This window comes from Cetorhinus maximus, chromosome 13, assembly GCF_964194155.1.
Source record: "Cetorhinus maximus chromosome 13, sCetMax3.hap1.1, whole genome shotgun sequence".
Taxonomy (NCBI): Eukaryota; Metazoa; Chordata; class Chondrichthyes; order Lamniformes; family Cetorhinidae; genus Cetorhinus; species Cetorhinus maximus.
Genome location: NC_135891.1, coordinates 32,304,821 through 32,324,947, shown reverse-complemented (window position 1 = coordinate 32,324,947; position 20,127 = coordinate 32,304,821). Strand labels below are relative to the sequence as shown.

Below are 20,127 nucleotides of genomic sequence, written 5' to 3'. Positions count from 1 at the left end.
AAACTGGCCAATGAGAGCAAAATGATTGATATTTAGTTGTACCAAAAGAATGCATCCCTAATCAGACATACTACTTCTACTCAGTGTCTGCATCAATCCTGAAGCATGTTAAAATGGCTTACGTGACATAGCTCTGCTATAAACACTCCATTTGTAATGTATTGCCACTGCTTAGTTCCACACATGACAGTGTACAAAATGCACCTCATGTACAATTCTAACAATGAAATAGTTCTTTTGTAATCAATCTCTAACAAGTGACCATATAGTGACTTCTATTACCCAAAGTGGCTATATTTTACAATTGAAAGTAAAGGGGAGTTTGGGTGGAAATGTGTTTGGTATAGGAAATAAAGCAAGTGCACAGAACTGTGTTTTTAAGCAACGGAAACACATTTATTTTACAACTGCAAATCAAATAAATTACCAATGATTTTCAGCAATACAGTACATAAATAACCATGCTAAAACAAGCATTACAGTTTATTTTATGTACAGGAGTCCATGAGCATCAAGTCCTGTAGTTAACATAACCACATCTACTTACATACAATTTCAGCTATGGTCCTTTAAGAATAAACCAAAAATGTTGCATAAGGATGGTTTATTCTATTTTTACACCAATAATTTGAATTTTAAGGAATTTGTCAAATTTCAAATACAGTTTACACAATGCATTCTGACTTAACTTTTTATCTGCAGCCACATCCAACAACATCTGGGACAATTTGTAATTCACTATTATCCCTGTACCACACGAGAGCAGTGTGCATCAAATAAATAATGGCGTCATTCATTTTAATTCAGGTAGCTTACAAAAATGTACCAGCTTATTTGACCACTGACAACAGACATTTACTGAATGATAAAACACATCTCTTCCGTATTTGCAAATCTCAGCACTGCAGTATAATACAAAAAAATGTAAGCTATCTTGATTTTACCTCCAACAAACCAAATTACACCCTTGGTCTGTGAAACTGACATTTAGTCACAACACACTTTTTACAACTTAATTTGGAGAACAAAGGTTTCATCGAATTAATTGGTGCGGAGTGGTGAGGGGAAACAATAATAGGCAATAGAGTATCATTCTTCAACATAAATAGAAACAGACTAGAATGTTTGTTTCACTAGCTAATTTTGTTTTTCTTCAATGTTACTATAACCGAGTAGTGTAATAAATAGTGTAATTATCTGGCACCATTGACTGATAACTATCTGTCTACAAAAGATGGTGACTCCCTATGCTAACTTCATCTGAATTTCAGTAATGTAGAATCACCAGTGGTCACTAGATTAAAATTAGCCTCATATATAGTAATATTTAATAATGAATAAATTAAATATAAGCAGACAGCAAACTATTTTAATGGTCCTGCAGACCACCTGAATGCTTGACCTTTTAGGAAACTAAGTGGTTTTCTACAGCTTGCCATTTAGATACCTTGAGTCACTGAGTGTATCTAACAGTTATCAGAAACATCCAAGTTGCATGAAAGACTAATACAAAACTATATTCAGCACCTGTCCTCTTCATTTGGAGACTGTTCACCTAGTCCTTGGGAATGCGTTAACTGTATTGCAAGACACGGTAGATCATTTAAACTTCCAGACCGATGAACATGAAAAAATTAAGTACTGTATGCCATCATTCAGTACTGTGATACCTAAAGCTGTTCAAAACTTGTATTCTTTTAATTCACACTATAAATGCTAAATATAAACTTCTATGCATGACATGAAAATAACCATATATATATATATATATATATATGTATATATATATATAAACTCAAAATAATTTACAGGATATACTATTAAAAAATCAATTACTCCAATACTCTATGTGCATCTGAAACAATCAGTACAGAAGAAAGCAATTAAATTCTCCACAGCATTACATTTCCACATATTACTGGAGCAGACGTATTACAATGACAGCCGACTAGACTGAAGCCACTTAAATTACATGTTAATCTAAATGAAGCAAACCATGCTGGTAATGGTAGTTCACTTTGAATTTCTTTTTAATCAAAGATGAACAGTGTACACCAATTATTTAATTTAGCATTACCAGTTTTAATTACATCTTGACAAATGCCAGAACTAGGAGGAATGCACACTAAACTGGAAACAGAGTGACCTGGGGACAATGCTTTCATAATTCTATGGTCACAGCTTTGAAGGCTCACATTGTTGGGAGCATGACACTGGAAACTATACTGGGAATCTTTAGTCAGTTGCCATGCATCAATTATTTCAACAATGCACGTTGAAACGCAGAAAAGAGGGACCATCTTGTACCTTACTGGAGCCAGCAGATTCCAAGATCCTTAGAGATTGCAGCTTCCATATTTATCAGTTGGTATGGTAAATAAATAGGAATTGAGAACAAAAGGCTTAGAAAAAGATTTAGGACACACGACATGCACATAAACACTCTTGAAATAGTCAAATGAGTGAATGCATCAGGTACTCAAAAACTCAGATCTTCAAGTCTGTGGGCTCCAGGAGGGTTGACCTAGGCTAAGAATTTCCTAAATTATATCAGCCATGTGAACATCAACACCAATTCCATTTGATCCGTTGCTAACCATTTTTAAATTGAAATGACTTGATGCACACAGATACACCATTCTAAGTTGGACATGTCTTCTGCCATCTATCAAGCAATTTGGTTGGCTAGATCAGCTTGATTATAAATTAATATGCAAGTTTTCAATACTCTATTGAATAAATAAACTTCACTGCATTAACAATAGTTAAAATTCAAGGTGTCAACCCTGCAAAAAATCTAGGCATTTTAAACAAGGAAGCATGTTCGTAGGGATGTGTTTCTGTAATCTAAACATCAGCTCTTTTTTTTCATTCATTCATGGGATGTGGGCTTCACGGGCTGGGCCAGCACTTATTGCCCATCCTTAGTTGCTCTTGTGAAGGTGGCGGTGAGCTGCCTTCTTGAACTGCTGCACTCCATGTGGTGTAGGTACACCCACAGTGCTATTAGGGAGTTCCAGGATTTTGACCCAGCGATAGTGAGGGACAGCAATATAATTTCCAAGTCAGTATGGTGAGTGACTTGGAGGGGAAATTCCAGGTGGTGGTATTCCCATCTATCTGCTGCCCTTGTCCTTCTAGATGGTAGAGGTCGTGGGTTTGGAAGGTGCTGTCGAAGGAGCCTTGGCGAATTCCTGCAGTGCATCTTCTAGATGTACACACTGCTGCTACTGTGTGTTGGTGGTGGAGGGAGTGAATGTTTGTGGATGTGATGCCAATCAAGCGGGCTGCGTTGACCTGAACGATATCAAGCTTGAGTGTTGTGGAAGTAGCACTCATCCAGGCAAATGGAGAGTATTCCATCACACTCCTGACTTGTGCCATGTAGATGGTGGACAGGCTTTGGGGAGTCAGGTGGTGAGTTACTTGTCGCACGATTCCTAGCCTCTGACCTGTTCTTGTAGCCACAGTATTTATATGGCTAGTCCTGTTCAGTTTCTGGTCAATAGTAACCCCCCAGGATGTTGATACTGGGGGATTCAGTGATGGTAATGCCATTAAACATCAAAGGCGATGGTTGGATTCTATCTTGTTGGGAGATGGTCATTGCCTGACACTTGTGTGGCACTATTGTTACTTGCCACTTGTCAGCCCAAGCCTGGATATTGTCCAGTCTTGCTGCATTTGGACATGGACTGTTTCAGTATTTGAGGAGTTGCGAACGATACTGAACATTGTGCAATCATCAGCGAACATCCCCACTTCTGACCTGAGGAAGGTCATTGATGAAGCAGCTGAAGATGGTTGGGCCAAGGACACTACCCTGAGGAACTCCTGCAGTGATGTCCTGGAGCTGAGATGACTGACCTCCAACAACCACAACAATCTTCCTTTGTGCTAGGTATGACTCCAACCAGAGTGTTTTCCCCCTGATTCTCATTGGTTCCAGTTTTGCTAGGGCTCCTTGATGTCACACTCGGTCAAATGCGGCCTGGACCTCAAGGGTAATCACTCTCACCTCATCTCTTGTGGTCTGTATGCTGACAAAGGTACTAAAATATTAGAATAACCACTTCTTGTAAGCTTATGGAAGCAATGGCATCACTGTGCATAGTTAAAAGAAAGAACTTGCATTTATAAAGTGCCTTTTATGACCAATTGATGTCTCAAAGCACTTTACAGCCAATGAAGTACTTTTCAAGGGTAGTCACTGTTGTAAAGTAGGAAACACAGCAGCCAATTTGCACACAGCAAACTCTCTCAAACAGCAATGTGATAATGAGCAGATAATCTGTTTTTGTAATGATTATTGAGATAAATATTGGTCAGAACAAAGAATAATTCCCTTGCTCTTTTTCAAAATAGTGTCATGGGATCTTTTACATCCACTTGAGTAGGCAGATGGAGCCCTGGTTTAACATCAGCCAATCTGGATATGAGGTGGAACAATCAAGAACTAACTAGATACATGGAGGTTTAAATTAAAATGTAGGAATTCACTGCACCCTATTAACCGCAAGAACAAAATTAGGAAATTTTAAAGGAAAAAATTATTTTAGTAATATAATGGCTATTAAATATTATTCATTGTTGCTTTCCATCTGTAAAGTTATGATATCAAGATCATAAGCAGTGACACAGTGACTAAGAATACGATATAGTTCTTATAACTTAAGCAATGAGGTATAAGAATTCAAGGCGGAAAAAGATTTAGAATGTCTAGAGACTTCAAAAATATGAATCTGCTTCTATAACTTAAACACAATAAAAACTCTTCTCTGCCAGAATCTCTCACTTTTATTCAACACTGTTTACAGAATGTTAATCTTAGCACAAAATATGATTGTTTTCTGTAGTAATTTTTTTTTCTATACAGGTTAAAAACCAAAGGAACAAATGTCCAGTGTAGCAATGGAGTGAATCATCTTCCAAACTGAAGTAGTCACTTGTCTAAAGTCCTTCATAAATAATTTTGAAATAAAACTTTATTACTTTAATGAAGCAAGTTTTTTTAAATTTATTGTTGCCTCTTTACAAATGATTGCCAACATTTTGTTAAAATTGCGGTCTACCAGCTGGAGGCTCATTAACGTCAAAAATTAAATGCACTTGCTTTCCTATCTTGTTTCTCACAAAACCAAAATTAGGGAGTGAAGCATTACCGATTAGGGATGTGATGGAACTTGCTTATGTTGCAACAGCACTCTCTCTCCTAACATGAAGTACTTTGACGTTACAATGGTAAAGGAGCAATTTTCAAATATTTTGCAGTTCTTTTATAAATTTTTTTTCAATGCAATGATAATGCAAAATATAATAATTTATACAGAGAACAGTAGAGATAAGGTTCAATTAAAGTCTATTGGTCACACACACGACAGCAGAGGATTTGGTGGTAAAGGACTGTGTGTAGGTAACAGCTCAGCAGTAATAAAACTGACAAGTAACACAACACAGCAGGTTCATAGCCTTACAGAAAACCATTTAAGCTTCTTTCCATCACAATTTAAACCTGGCTGCTTGAATACAACTATCTACCATTTCTGCAACAAGCAAGTAAGGCTGAAGTTTCTGGCAGCTACACATTTTCCAAGGAAACAGAAACGCAAGCAAATAAAAGCTGGATTTCAAATTGAGCACAAGGGAGAAAAGAAGTGCAGAAGACGACTTTTCTCTAGATCCTGTCTAGAGCTAAACACACTTGGTCCATTTGCAATATTGGAAGATAATAAACAGATACAATCAATGCCACTATCAAAGCTTGATGATGCAAAAGCTATAATGCAGCACTCCTTCACTTTAGTGTTGATTCGTAATTTCCCATTTCAGACAATATTATCATAAAATACTCAGCTCTCTCGATACTGTTATGACAATAAGCCTCAGCCCCTTCACAAGAGCATCATTTTCAGCATTAATTTGACAAATATTTATTTTCAACATCAGCTATCCTGTGGTCCAAATGATACTGCCAAATCGGTGACTGCTGACATTTAATTCTGGGCAGTCTTGAGAGACCAAGCCCCTTGGAACTGGGCTGAGAGCTAGATTCATTTCACTTAGGACTTTCAAGGCCAGCAGACAATTGCAAGCTTTCTCCTCATTAGTCTGGACAGAATTCAAACCCTGTTCTCGAAAATGAGTAGATTGCACTTTTGAACATTATGAAAAGTCTCAACAATGCTTGGAGAAAACAGTATTAATGTTCAATAAAATATTGAGAATCAGTTCTGGACTCGGCCCAGCAATTTGCTGCAGCTGTTACCATATGTTATCTGCTGTTAAAATACAATAAATTGACCTTTTTAAAAAAAAACATTGAACTTCATAATGGAATGCTGACAAATACCTTGTGACCTGCATCAAAAATTTAACACTTTTATACCCTAAAAGTGGTAAATTGGTAGAGAAATAATTTTACTGCTGCCAAAGGTCACCCGTTAAATATATATTGCCATTGTAACGTAGCAAAATTCAACTGGAAATGTATATTTCAGGAAGTTTTTAAAACCAATAGCAAATGTGTTCCAAAAGTGAAGACAAAAAAAAATGGAAAAAGCTTTTTTTAAAATTAGCATCCAGAATAGGAAATTAGATCAAATTTGCCTTACAGACAGGTAATGCTGTAATACTATACATCAGTATTATAAATATGCCAGGTGTACAAATGTAGTGCTGTATGCATTATTTGTTGTTGTTTAGCATCCTATTTTCTTCTTCAATGAAACAAGGAATCCACAGAGAAAAAAAGTGCATGTAGGAATCATTTTCCAGAAACGTTAAATGATTTATACTTTTTAAAAAATGTAAACAATTTATTCTTAAACTTTGTCCCAAATCTGCTCTTCTCACATGCACACAATTGGTTACACTGGCTCACTGATACAACCTGATATATTTTTTCAGGGGTACAGTAGAAATGTTAAGTTTCCTTTCAAAAACAATTCTCATTCTTGGGTGTATGTTTGCTTGTAGCAGGGCTACGGAATGAGTCCATACTTTCCAGCAAAGTTACTAAATTAAATATGACATGAATGTCAGAAACGGTCAGTTAAACACCATCAAAAAATACCACACTATCATATTAACTCTGGATGTCAGTATTATTTTGAGCTGCAATATTGAGCTGCATCAAATATTTTAAAAATTTCAAAACATTTTAGGCAGATAGATGGCATACCAATTCCTGTTGCAAACAAATTATAACCGCATAACAAAACTCCTTGAATCCTAAGCACAAAACATGTCATAATGGCAAAGACAATTATTGGCCATAGTTACCCACTCCCCAAAAAATAAAAAGGTTAAAAAAAAATCATGATTGGCAACAATCTACAAAACCTAACAGAAGGAAAGGACAGCATGAGCATCAGTGGATTTCTAGCTGTATCTATTTTGGTTGTTTATGTGCACTGGTTCTACTGTAAGTTGACATCGAGACAACAGCCCATACGCACTTACAATACTCAACTCAAATAAAAAAAGTGTTAAAATGTCTTTAAGTACTGCTTATCACAGTATTTTGTTATGAAGGTAACATACAGTGGCAAAGGCAGGATAAAGGGATGGTGATCTCCTCAATGTTGGTGGCTGCTCTCATCTTGGCAGACAATCTTGTGAAAATTCTTTCCCTATCTATAGCTTTAACTATCCCAGTGTTGAAATGAATTTTAAATATAATTTTTAATTACAAGAGCAAACTTGGTTTAGTGAAATCATTCAGTGTGATAGCTGGGGTGACTGTCACTAGTCAGCTGGGTTGTTTCTGTGGCCGACGTGGGCTGCACCACAATTGCGCCATCTCCCTCTGTAAAAAGAAAACAGAAAAAAATCTTCTATAAATAATAATTTTTAAGCTAATTTCAAAGACGGCATTACTTCGGTATCTTTTATGCATCCTCAACCAAAATAATGTTGTTTTCTTCAGGGGCATGTGCAAGTGTCATTCACTTAAAAGCAGCTTAATTTGGGATCCCAGGTTTTCAATTCAAGCAGCTATTTGAATGTATCTGAAACAAAATGAAGAATAAAACAAAAGGAACAAAGCTATTGATAATATCTAAATATAATCAGATCTGTTAACTCAGTCAAAATACATTTTATTACAGATGTCTTCACTATTTTTCAAGCAAGGGCCTCTTTAGCAAAAAACCTGCACTGTGAGAGCCACATAAACTACTAAATTATCATTGCTTACTACTCCAGTAATTCACTTGGGCCAAACACATACACACCAACAGCTGAATACACTGATAGTTCTATGGTGTTTGCTATGGTAATATAACTGTTACTATACAGTGCACATACTTAGATATACTCAATTGGCACACCATGTGGTCAATGTGCCATTTAAAGGCGGCTGGCTTTTGATAGGTTTGGTACACATTTATAATGTTAAAAATAAAATAAATAGAAACATAATGTTGGGTTGGGCTCCAGCTCACGTGACCCTCTGAGGATAAAGCTGTTACTGAAAATTGATGGAAGGAGTCGGGGAGCTGTACCTAATGTCAATGGGAGCCGCCACTGGCTCGAGAGCCTTGCACTGAAGAACACTTTTACTAGCTCAGATTTTCTGGGTACTAGCAGTGAAGTTGGCAGTAAGTTCTGTCTACAATATTTGAGCATGTATAAAGTACAAATTTTGCCAGTAGAAAGTGTGATGAAATTGACAGTTTGTAGAGTCTGAATGGGAGCGCAAGTTAACCAGTTGCTGGAAGGCTTCCCAGGCAAAGTAGGCAAAGGTGGAATTGCCAGAGACAAGAAAATCTAGAACAAAGGACCGAGAAAGGATTGGCTCAAGTCCTGGACTGGTGCACAGTCGGGGTCGGTGCTCAGCTAGAGCTGCATTTCTACCTGAGGAAGATCAGGGTCTTGAAGGACCTTATAGCTGAAATTGGTGCCTTTTATGCTGATTGGGCTGCCTGATAAATCTAAGAGATCTAAACAGCAAATACAACAAAGATAATGTGTAACTTATAACGTATAGTGACCATAATTTGCCTGTTGAATTTATATTGATTTGGTTGATTGTTAAAGTAAAAGTTTTAAAAAGGTGAGTCCGCTGTTTTTTCATTGGGGTCATTCGGTAAAGTCAGTTCTTTTGGTTTGGTTTGTTGATCTGCACAGGGATCATCATAAACGGCAAAGTATAGCTCTGTGGATATAACAAATGTACCTGCTTCCCTGAATGATATGCAAATACACTGAGCCCTTCCTGGCTTAGGACACTGTGCCAGTTATGTGGAAATAGCCCAACATAGATACGAATCTGGAGGAGTAGGCCATTCGGCCTCGAGTCTGCTCCACCATTCAATAAAAACATGACTGATCTGTTTCTGGCCTCAACTCCACATTCCACCTACCCCCAATAACCTTTGACACACGGATCCCTCTGTACCTCAGTTCTGCAATACTTCTCCATTTAAATAACATGTTGCTTTTCTACTCTTTCTGCCAATGTGGACAAGTTCACATTTTCCCACATCATACTCCATCTGCCAAATTTTTGCCACTCCCTTAACCTATTTATGCCCCTTTGCAGACTCCTTACGTCCTCTTCACAACTTACTTTCCCATCTACCTTTGTGTCACCAGCAAATTTAGCAACTATACATTCGGTCCCTTCATCCAAGTTATTGACATAAATCGTAAATAGTTGAGGCCCCAACACTGACACCTGTGTGTCACTCCACTCGTCACAGCTTGCCAACCTGAAAATGATCCATTCATGCTTACTCTTGGTTTTCTGTAGCTAACCAATCCTCCATCCATACTAATAATGTTATCTCCCTACACCAACAAAAGCAGAACATGCAATTCGCTGGAAGTAGTGTCTTATTTCCAATTCATCCTCATGCTCACTATGGCATATTCTAATCAGAAATGCTGGAAAATATGGAGGAAGTTATTGAAGGCAAAATGGACATGTTAGATACCTAAATTTATGGCAAATGTTGCCAGTCCCATTGCAGGAAAAAATGGGCCCCAATAGCCACAATAAGATTACAGAATTAAGGCAACTGTAAGCAATATTTTTATAACCCCAAGGAAACAAAGCTATGAATTCACAGAATCACAGTGCAGAAGAGGTCCTTCGGCCCATCGAATCTGCACTGACATGAAAAACACCTGACCTACCTACCTAATCCCATTTACCAGCACTTGACCCATAGCCTTGAATGTTATGACGTGCCAAGTGCTCATCCAGGTACTTTTTAAAGGATGTGAGGCAACCTGCCTCCACCACCCTCCCAGGCAGTGCATTCCAGACCATCACCACCCTCTGGGTAAAAAGGTTTTCCCTCACATTCCCCCTAAACCTCCTGTCCCTCACCTTGAACTTGTGTCCCCTCGTAACTGACCCTTCAACTAAGGGGAACATCTGCTCCCTATCCACCCTGTCCATGCCCCTCAATCTCGTACACCTCGATCAGGTAACCCCTCAGTCTTCTCTGCTCCAACGAAAACAACCCAAGTCTATCCAACCTCTCTTCATAACTTAAATTTTTCATCCCAGGCAACAGCCTGGTGAATCTCCTCTGCACCCCCTCCAGTGCAATCACATCCTTCCTATAATGTGGCGACCAGAACTGCACACAGTACTCCAGCCGTGGCCTCACCAAGCTTCTATACAAATCCAACATGATCTCCCTACTTTTGTAATCTATGCCTCGACTGATAAAGGCAAGTGTTCCATATGCTTTTTTCACCACCCCACTAACATGCCCCTCCGCCTTCAGAGATCCATGGACACACACGCCAAGGTCTCTTTGTTCCTCAGAACTTCCTAGTGTCATGCCGTTCATTGAATACTTCCTTGTCAAATTACTCCTTCCAAAGTGTATCACCTCACACTTTTCAGGGTTAAATTCTATCTGCCACTTATCTGCTCATTTGAACGTCCCGTCTATATCTTCCTGTAGCCCAAGACACTCAACCTCACTGTTAACCACCCGGCCAATCTTTGTGTCATCTGCAAACTTATTAATCCTACCCCCCACATAGTCATCTATGTCGTTTATATAAATGACGAATAATAGGGGACCCAGCACAGATCCCTGTGATATGCCACTGGACACTGGCTTCCAGTCACTAAGGCATCCTTCTGTCATCACCCTCTGTCTCCTACAACTATGCCAATTTTGAATCCACCTTATCAAAGTGCCCTCTATCCCATGTGCATTTGCCTACTTTATAAGTCTCCCATGTGACCTTGTCAAAGGCTTTGCTGAAATCCACATAAACTACATCAACTACACTACCCTCATCTACACACCTGGTCACCTCAAAAAATTCACTCAAATTTGTTAGGGATGATCTCCCTCTGACAAAGCCATGCTGACTATCACTGATCAAACCTTGCCTCTCCAAGTAGAGATAGATTCTCTCCTTCAGAATTTTCTCCAATAGTTTCCCTACCGCTAACGTGAGACTCACTGGCCTGTAGTTCCCTGGCTTATCTCTACAACCCTTCTTAAATAGCGGAACCACATTAGCTGTTCTCCAGTCCTCTGGCAACTCCCTCGTGGCCAGAGAGGAATTAAAAATTTGGGTCAGAGCCCCTGTGATCTCCTCCCTTGCCTCCCTCAGCAGTCTGGGACACAAATCATCCAGACCTGGAGATTTGTCCACTTTTAAGCCTGCCAACACCTCCAATACCTTGTCACTTCCTATTTCAATTTGCTCAAGAACCTCACAGTCTCTCTCCCTGACTTGCATACCTTCATCCTCATTCTCTTGGGTGAAGACGGATGTGAAGTATTCGTTCAACACTCTACCGATGTCCTCTGGCTCCACCCATAGATTGCCCGCATGGTCCCTAACGGGCCCTACTGGTTCCCTGATTATTCTTTTCCCATTGATATACTTATAGAATATCTTGGTATTTTCCCTACTTTTACCAGCCAGAGCTTTCTCATATCCCCTCTTTGCTCTCCTAATTGCTTTCTTAAGCTCCACCCTGCACTTTCTGTACTCCACTAATTCTGTGTTTGTACAACATGGTCTGTTTGGAAAAAAAAGAAACCAAGATTGCGCTTATGCTTCAGCTACTGTAATAATATTTCAATTCTGAAATTGCACTTCCTACAACACCAAGATCATTGCTGCTGTATAGTTCCTCAATTTTTGAATAAATTTAAGGACAATGTCATTTAAGTCTGTATTCAAAGAATTACTACCTGCAGAATTCATATTTTGAAAAACTAATGCCCAAAAACCAGATTGTCAAAAATGTATGTGGAAAAAAGCCCCACCATGGATACGGATTTATCAAAAGAATTCTTTCTGACTTTTCAATGTGCACCTGCAATTAGATCCATGTTATAAAATTTATCATCTGTAAAGAAGAAACTTCAAACCAGGCACATGGTTATGACTTTCCATTCAATATTCATCAGGATTCTGAATGCTGTTTCATGTCCAGATGTATGAATGACCAATGAGGTGTATACACCAGGTTTCACTGTGAATTTTTTGTTTATACAGGTAACAGATGCGGAATGACACTAACTACCAGACTCAAATGTTCATGAATGACTGCTCAAGAGACAGCAGCTGCAAAAATACTGTGACATGCACTGATCCAGTTGTTCTCAGTCTGTCTGCCCATTTCAAAATAGTAGTCAGCATTCCTGTGATTACAAGTTCTGGGGGAAAAAAAGCACATGGCAAAAACAATGGAATAGTTTCCATGTTTTATGCATGATAAGCTGCAATTTCAATTGCAGTATTTAAACATTTTTTAACAAAAACGGAGCATCAACAGCAATTTCTGTTCTTCCCTAATTATTCCTAAAATCTAAAAGGTGGGAACACTGTAACATGGTTAGGTTAGACAAGTACTATTGTGAAGAGGCACTACCAAGTCCTAAGTTCTATTGCATTCAAGTTGCACTATATTGTTGAAAAATTTGACAGGACACTAGTATGGTCTTTGGGTACCATTTTTAGTATTGTGAATATAAAAATTCTAATCATCCAAGATGTTGAGAAATTTATTTCTGGACACATATTTATGCCAACCATGGATCAACCGCAAAGTGAATTAAGCCACCATAATATCAGCAGTGAATATGGTAGTTAACTTCAGAGGAACAGTTACTTCACTGTAAATAAACAATTATGTTTCCTTTTTTATTGTAGTTTTTAAAAATAATCTGTCAACAGTAATGTTAGAGTTGTCGAAACGCAGTCTCAAAATGGCAAAGTAAACAGTAAAAAAACTGCCTGTTTTCTCTTTATGGTTCAGTGGAACTATAGCTCAAGCTATTTTAAAATGTACTACCTCTGGGAAATATACTGTGTGGATTTGGAATAGGAAAGCATCAACACCTTTATGGGAAATTAATGAAAAGTGCTTGCTAAATGTTATTTAACAAGCTGAAGAAGAGTCAGATTAACCATCAGACACCTGTTTAAAAAAAAAATGAACAGGATTAACAAATAAATCATTTTATTACGAGTCAACTGCTGCTGTCAATGCTGGGACTAAAATCTTGGAAAGATCACCAAGACACAGACATTAATATGGACTTGTGTAAGTACACACACAATGCGGATTCATCTTTGAGTTTGAAACACAAGTATCTCTACTGATAGTTCAGTTCTTTCAAAATGGTACCAATAACTTCTAAGTAGCATTTCACAACATTCAACACTTGCTTCTTTTTTCCGAAAAATAAATGGATTAAACAAAATAACTAAAATGTTAAATGATTATTTCCTAATTGTTGGGTTTTCAAAGTGGATTCTGATGGTAAGATTCTAACATAGCTAAGTCTACAAATTGGGGAAGAAAGGAACAGTGAAAGGACATTACATAGGTTGCTCAGTGTCCAATTTGCATCTCTGCTGTCATTGTTTTTGTGATTCATGAATGTATAAACTATTTTCCCAGCTTCCATACCATGACAGCCTCTGTTGGGCATCATTTACCACGTTCCTTGACTGGATTGATGTGGGTCAATTTTTTCTTCCCGATTTCTCAGGATGTCCCAAGGTGCTTCAAGCACCACATGGACTGCAGCAGTTCAAGGTGGCAGCTCACCACTGCCTTCTCAAGGGCAACTAGGGATGGGCAATAAATGCTGGCCCAGCCAGCGAAGCCCACATCCCGTGAATGAATTTTTAAAAAATTACTTTGAAATGCATGCACTGTTGCTAAACAGGTAAACTTAGCAGCTATTTTGCATACAGCAAGATCCCAGACCACTTGGTTTTGTTGGCTGAGAGAAAAAATGGTCAAGGTACTAGAGAACTCATTACTCACTTTCTTATTCCCATAATGTTTTTCTACACTAAAGGAGCCACACAAATTGTTGTTGTAATTCTTAAAGTTTGTTTCAAAGAATTGCTGCAACAAATCCTTTTCTCTGATCACTTCAGTAGTATCTGAGGCAGTGTTATGAACCATGTGAAGACATTTGCAACGTTAATCTAAATAATACATTCCTCCTCCTTCAGGTAGCATGCCTCAAAAGGGCATTGGCAGCCATGAACTTCCATTGGATTAGTCCATGATTATGCTTGGCAACATACTGCAGTGATTTGCCATTGACTTGTGCAGTATGGCTGACCAGGAAACATTCCCACTCTTTACTGCTTGTCATCAGGCATATTGGAAGGATGTACAGGCTGATATTCATCTGTTTGGCCACATCATGCCTACACCTTTCCTGGCGATCAAGTCCTGAAGTAGGACTTGAACCGGGAGCTTCTGGCCCACTGCACCACAAGACCTCTCTAAATAATGCATTCACATAAAATAAAGTGCATTCTCAGGTCCTATTCAGGGCAATTTTGGAATTCATAACGGAAAAGCTGCAAAATTAATGGTGGTCTTCTATCACAACTAGGATAAACTTAAGATGGTTATAAAGGTCATAAAAAAATGTATATTTTCTATTCCGGGTCTGGTTAATTACCCCAAGCAAAAGCTCAATTGACTACAATACCATATACCTTTACAGATAATTATGAAACTAGTTAAGTGCTTTGACAGATGTAATAGTTGTGGCACTTATAAAAAATTTAAAATAGATTTTTCTCATTATTGGAAAGACTGACATCTAGCATCTAACTTGCGCTACTTACCTCTTTCCAAGTCTGACTGTAACTGTGCCTCCAGATCCTCTGGTGAGACATAATAGTCATGTTCCTCGCCCTCGGGAGGCTTCGGTTTACACTTCCCACAGCAGCAATTACAGCAGCAGCAGAGGCAGCAGCAGAAATAACAGCCAGTAATCACTCCGCAGAAGACGAACAGAGCCTGCAGTTACAAAGAAAAGTTACTAACAGATAATGGTCCAATTTTATAGGGCTGTAAAAAAAAAAGTTAATCAAATGTTCCAGAAAAAGCTGAATGAATATTCCAGAAAATTCTACAAAATAAATGTGCACATATGTGCACTTTTTAAAAGCACCGTCAATAACGTTCTTCAAATCTAAATCATTCCTAAATTCAGAAACTAATAGACAATGATTAAAATTCAATGCTTCAGATCCTATATTGGCATTTCTTTGATTTATGGGGGAAGGTGGTATGATAGAAGGAGGGGAGAAAAGAATGGATAAGGAGCTGAGTGCAAAGAATCTGAACAATATGCTTCAGACTGTTGTATTTAGTTGCTAATTTCTCTCAATGAATAGGAGGGCAGGAAATTTAGAAAATATAAAGAAAGCATGAGGACAATACATTTCAAAATTGATCAAAAAAACTTTCCTGTTCATCAAGTAACTGGCTAATGGATAGCTCAACTGAGGTGGAGTAAAAAAACACTGATTGACATTAATAGGATTTCCAGATTTCAGTAGGGGGGTCTTCTGTGTAGTTTGAACAGCAACATAAAATAAGATTCAATTTTTTTTTAAACACAGAAAATTATGTTATTTATCTAAATATTTATTTCTACCCAAAGGCTTTGTTGCCAACTAGAGCACAACTATTAGAGTAAATTTTATTCAAGTTTTTAAAGTGCACTTGATTGCCTTATTTAGGCATTGCATCAATAAGCAATAGAGATTCCAACAGAAGCATTCAATAAAAAATAGACTGCTTATCTGTAGCATTAATTCTCAATTTTAATAACCTTAAAAATTTAGTTCAAAAATGTAAAATTCTGCTGCTTTAATGCCTCAATTAGTAAAGACTGTATGTAACTGAGCTACGTGAAATTTGGTTTGTGCCGTCAACTCCTCTCACCTTAGGTAGCAGCAAGGGCACTACAACCAACTTTAGTGCCACTGGACACAGGAAGGAAAAGAAAACGAATCAGCAAGGACATGTTGCTGACCGCCATCTGTGACTCTTGCTAGAAAGTGCACGAGTAGAAGTGTTGGCTTTGGAGACCCCCGTTAATTAAGTAGGTTGCCAAAACCCTAATTTGCATGAGCATTTGGTTGAAGTAGCAGATGGTTACATGTATCTGCGTAACTGTATCCCATCAGGGGTAAATGTATTCAGGCGAGGGCGAGTATTTTGAAGTAGGCAAATCATAAAAAAATTGGTGTAAAGTTATGCAGAAAGTTATTTTTAAAAAAAAATAAAACCATAGAAAAGTTACAGCACAGAAAGATGCCTTTCAGCTCATTGTGTCTGTGCTGGTCAAAGGGACAAAAAGAAATTAGCCGCTCATTTTTAATCCCATTTTCCAGTACCTGGTCCATAGTCTTGCAGGTTACAGCACTTCAGGTGCAGATAAATTCAATAACCCAACTCCAGAAAGCAACTAAGATTAAAAGCTCGTATTTTGTACACTATCTCAAGGTTAAGTCTTTACAAAATAATATATGGGGGTTCAGTCATGAATGGGAGTTCCAACTAAGTATTTGGAAAAGGATACCCATTGCATTTGGATAAAGATATTTAATCAGTGGCTGATAGATGTCAGCAAAAAAATACTTCAAGCCATTATCCTTGCCTGAAATTTTGGATTTCCTCAAAAGATGCAATGGAAGTCAGGGTTTTTTGCCCAATAGATATGTCTATCTTTCCCAATTGCATATTGGACTGTAAAAAAGGGTTAGGAGCTGTGCAGCAGAGGGCAAGGAAAAAAACATTTCCACAATATAGTATATATCATGCCGTCAACTGTATCCCTCTCCACAGGTACAGTCAGGCTTGTTGAGTTTTTCCAGGTGTTTTTGTTTTTGTTCTAGATTTCCAGCATCCGCAGTATTTTGCTTTTATCCACAATATATTTGTTCTTCAAGCTGTAAAACATTTAGTGACAATTTCCATTGTCCTATCATTCTGCACGATATAGGCAGGACAGGCAAATGCATAAATATGTAAGAATAATGTGTATTCTGAATAAATTTAAAGCTAAAGCAGGGAAGGCTTAAATTGGTTGCCTGGCTCTAGCCTAACTTTGGAAGGTGACCTTTGTCTTTGATTTCCAGGTTCCTTTATTAATGCATCATAATACCAATTGGAACACGTGAACAGCATTATTTGGTTGATCACAGAATGCAAAATTTGAATCAAATAAACTAGTGGTAAATAAGGTCTACATTCGCTGCTGTTTGCAGATTGCAGCTTTAAAACTGATCAGGTCATTTACTTATGTTGTCCCACAAAAATCTGGGCTCTCCTTATGTCTCTTACTTGCTCAGGTAATTAACAATCAAGCTTATTTACTTTGGAACCAGAGTTTAGAACAAATGTGTGTTGGAGAGAAATAAAGCAGAGGGCACTGACAAATGGGAATTGTGCTGAGGGCATGAAATCTCTCAAGGGCAGAAAGTAGATTCTGCAGTTTTTGATTCAAACGGGATGCAAATTTTGCTTATGGGAACTACAGTGAGGCCATGAAAAGGGAGAGGGCAAAGAGGAAAATAAAAGGTCCTGCATTTATATAGTATCTACTACAAACAACACCGTAATAATGACCAGGTAATCCATTTTTAGGTGTTTTTTGAGGATAAATATTGGCCAGCAGTACTCTCCTGCTTTTCATTGATAAAGTGCCATGGGTCTTTTACATTCACCAGAGGGCGGAAAGGGCCTTGGTTTAATGTCTCATCCAAAAGACAGCACCCCACTGATGTCAGCCTAGAATTTGTGCTCAAGACATTTGGAAGAATTTTCCCCCCCGTCGGCGAGGGGAGCACAGGAGCGGGCACATGCAGGCGCGCCATTTTACGTGGGCGGGCCAATTAAGGCCTGCCCAGCGTGATGTCCACCAGGAAGCGCTATACACTCCCTGTGTGGGCGGGGGAGAGAGATTCCCTCAGCCAAGAGTGCACTCTTTTGTGCATGCGCGCGAAAGAGTGCACTCATCTCCCTGAGGCTAAGTGCTGCCTCAGGGAGATCGGCTCCAAATTTAAAAATGATCAATGTACAAAAATAAAACTTCCCTGACATGTCACATGAGTTGGGACATGTCCATCACTTTTAATCAAACTTTTATTAAATTTTTTGAAAACCCTCATCCCGCCTGTGGATGAGGTTTCATGATTTTTCTGAAGCCCGCCAGGGCTCCCGGCCTGCCCGCCAAACCTTAAGGTTGGACGGACAGGTCTATTAATTACTTGAATTAGTTTTTAAATGGCCTCAATAGGCCGTTGATAAGTCGGCGGCCACTCAGCTGATTCGGCTGCGCCCCCGCCGACCTGAAAATTGAAATGATGCGGGGTGACGTCAGGAGTTCCGCCCGATATCATCCCACCTCATTTTACATGTCGGGGGGCAGGCCTCGCCCCCCGCTCACCGACCTCAATGTCCTGGCCATTATTCCAGAGTGCCCAGTTTTCTCAATGAGAAAGTTATCATTCAGTTGTTCTGATGACAATACGCCTGGAATTTGCAGTTCTTAGGACAGTGAAATCGGCAGCTTCACTGTCATTCTAGGTAAAACTAGCATCTTCTGGCACCTGCACATGCATAGTTAAAAGTAGAACTCTGGAATTTGCTGTCAGTAATACCCTGGCTCCTCACAGGGTGCATCACTGCAATCTTTATAGATGCTAACAACACAGAATCAGTGAACTGTTGTGAACTTCAACATTTTACATTCTATCTTTGCTGTAAAGAAATAGAATGCAAAGCCTTGTTGAACGTGGTGCACCTGAGCTATTAGTGCTACAAATAGTGAACGACCTTTCTGGCCCAGAAAAAATAATCTTAACCAAGTTGGAATCTCATTCCCTCAGAAGAACATCTAAAGATTGTTATTTTCAAAATAATAACTAATTTTCACTTTATTTTGTTTTAAAGTTTATGATATTTTAGTTTCTGCCTTGATCGCATGTGTATATCCCCATCTTAATATTGCTTTCTGTAAAAATATTGAAATGCGAATTGTAAGGCCTTTTTACTTCCTGCTTTGTTGTCTGCGAGAATTCTTCAATTTGATTGGTGATTAGCCTGGCTGCACTATGTCACACATGCTGCCAATTTCAAAGTCATGTTGGATTGGAGGAAATAGATGCTTTAGAGCCCACCAAATCTTTGTAGGGAGCTTTTCCTAGAGGTCAACAGCAAATGCTGTCCTTTCGCTACTGACAACAACAAATTATTTCACGTCTCTTAAGTGGTTAATATTTTTGCTGAACATTTTGGTACAATAACAAATTCTCACCTTTGCCCACCAGCTGGACAGGACGAAGTATGTATTTACATTCTCCTCACCAAACTGCTCTGCCACGTATAGACCCAATGAGCCATACTTATCATAGATATTCCGTTTTGTTGCATCAGTCAGAATTGCGTGAGCATTGTTTATCTCTTTAAATTTCTCTGAAGCTTCAGGATTATCTGGATTCTTGTCGGGATGGTATTTCAGTGCAAGTTTTCTGCATAAAAAGGCAACATATATAAATAGTTAGAACAGTGATTCGCTTTTGTGAACACTTGAATGTAACATTCTGAAAGTTGCACCAGCCTAGTTACCATAAATTAAAAACAATTCCAGGTCAAGTTGCAAAATAGGTTGATGGTTAATGATAAAAAATATTTTTGGAACTGTTAACTTCAGTATGCTGTCCAATTTTACATTGAACTGTAGATATTGCTTGGTGTTTGCTGAGAATATTTACTGTCCAACACAGCACAATGTTGTCCCTGTGGTATGTGGTACCCATGAGTATAATCAGGGTCCTGCGCCACAGACAATGAAAATAAAC

The 20,127-nt window shown here is 38.5% G+C and overlaps 1 protein-coding gene and 1 long non-coding RNA gene across 2 annotated transcripts in view; both read right to left on the bottom strand.

Annotated features, from left to right (window-relative positions):
• Positions 1 to 370: 370 nt before the first annotated feature.
• The window catches only part of LOC144688526 (uncharacterized), a 933,048-nt gene continuing 913,291 nt past the window's right edge, over positions 371 to 20,127 (bottom strand). The window contains exon 2 of the long non-coding RNA XR_013578428.1: positions 371 to 3,658. This is a non-coding gene — a long non-coding RNA (uncharacterized LOC144688526). The remainder of the gene's footprint in view (positions 3,659 to 20,127) is intronic.
• LOC144688525 (dnaJ homolog subfamily C member 5) overlaps positions 371 to 20,127 on the bottom strand; it is an 83,192-nt gene continuing 63,435 nt past the window's right edge. The window contains exons 3-5 of the mRNA XM_078555211.1: positions 19,584 to 19,797; positions 15,097 to 15,271; positions 371 to 7,807 (exon numbers count right to left, since the gene is read on the bottom strand). Coding sequence (XP_078411337.1) covers positions 7,716 to 7,807; positions 15,097 to 15,271; positions 19,584 to 19,797 — 481 coding nt within the window. The 3' untranslated portion in view covers positions 371 to 7,715. The remainder of the gene's footprint in view (positions 7,808 to 15,096; positions 15,272 to 19,583; positions 19,798 to 20,127) is intronic.